Source organism: Merops nubicus, unplaced genomic scaffold, assembly GCF_000691845.1.
Source record: "Merops nubicus isolate BGI_N331 unplaced genomic scaffold, ASM69184v1 scaffold34372, whole genome shotgun sequence".
Classification (NCBI taxonomy): domain Eukaryota; kingdom Metazoa; phylum Chordata; class Aves; order Coraciiformes; family Meropidae; genus Merops; species Merops nubicus.
This window is the reverse complement of record NW_008596141.1, coordinates 3,152-3,964: the sequence shown is the minus strand read 5'-3', so window position 1 is coordinate 3,964 and position 813 is coordinate 3,152. Positions and strand designations below refer to the sequence as shown.

The following is an 813-nucleotide window of genomic DNA, read 5'->3' as shown; positions in this document are numbered from 1 at the left end:
GCAGGAATGACAACTCCTGAATGCTGCACAGATTCCTGGTACCCAAGGAGGTCCAAGGACCAAGATCTTACCATTCTGCTAGGGTGAAGTCTCCATCCTTTAGTGCTGGTACTTTCTTCAAGAGGCTGACTTTGCCAGCTCCTTCACTATTTGATGGCCCTAAGAACATGAACAGGTAAGTCAGAGGTTAGGAGTGCAACTGCCAGTGGACAACAAATGAAGTACCTGTAGCCAACTGGTCAGTCAGTGACCTGTGTTAGATCTTCCCTATATGGTCGTATTTCGCAATTAAGAGGTAATGAAATGGGAGTGTCAGTGTACAAGCTATCTGCAGAGGGCAGTTGGCTCAGGCTGGGCACGTGGCATGGAGCAGTTCACACTTTGAAACAGGAATTCTGTTGCTTGACTCCAGTATCAGCAATACTTGCAAAATTTACCTTAAAAAAAAAAAAAAATCACTCCCTGAAAAGCACTTAGATACCACAAAGAAGGCGCCAGTATTGAAAATACTATTGTGGATAACCAGGAGTAGCTGACTGGAGAAAAGTGTGTCCTACAGCTGTAGAAACAGGGGCTGGGGCAGAGGACAAAAGCTAGGATGAAGACAATGATATTTCATGTTTACTTATATTTTAATATTTACCAAGGAAACAGGGTCTGAAAAAGTTGGGTTTGCACACAGAGCATCCTAATGAGGGCAGATGGTTGCTACTCCTTCTCCTGTTCCCACAGACAACACTGAAACAAAGCAATTTTCCCACAGTTTGTAAATGTGGCTGACTCTAGGTCGGATGGAGTCATGATGGCAAGCAA

The 813-nt window shown here is 44.2% G+C and overlaps 1 protein-coding gene across 1 annotated transcript in view; it reads right to left on the bottom strand.

The window, feature by feature from the left end:
* The window catches only part of LOC103769127 (glutathione S-transferase theta-1), a gene marked incomplete at its 5' end in the record, with an annotated part of 5,207 nt that extends 5,048 nt beyond the window's left edge, over positions 1-159 (bottom strand). The window contains one exon of the mRNA XM_008936302.1: positions 72-159. Coding sequence (XP_008934550.1) covers positions 72-159 — 88 coding nt within the window. The remainder of the gene's footprint in view (positions 1-71) is intronic.
* Between the last annotated feature and the right edge of the window lie 654 nt (positions 160-813).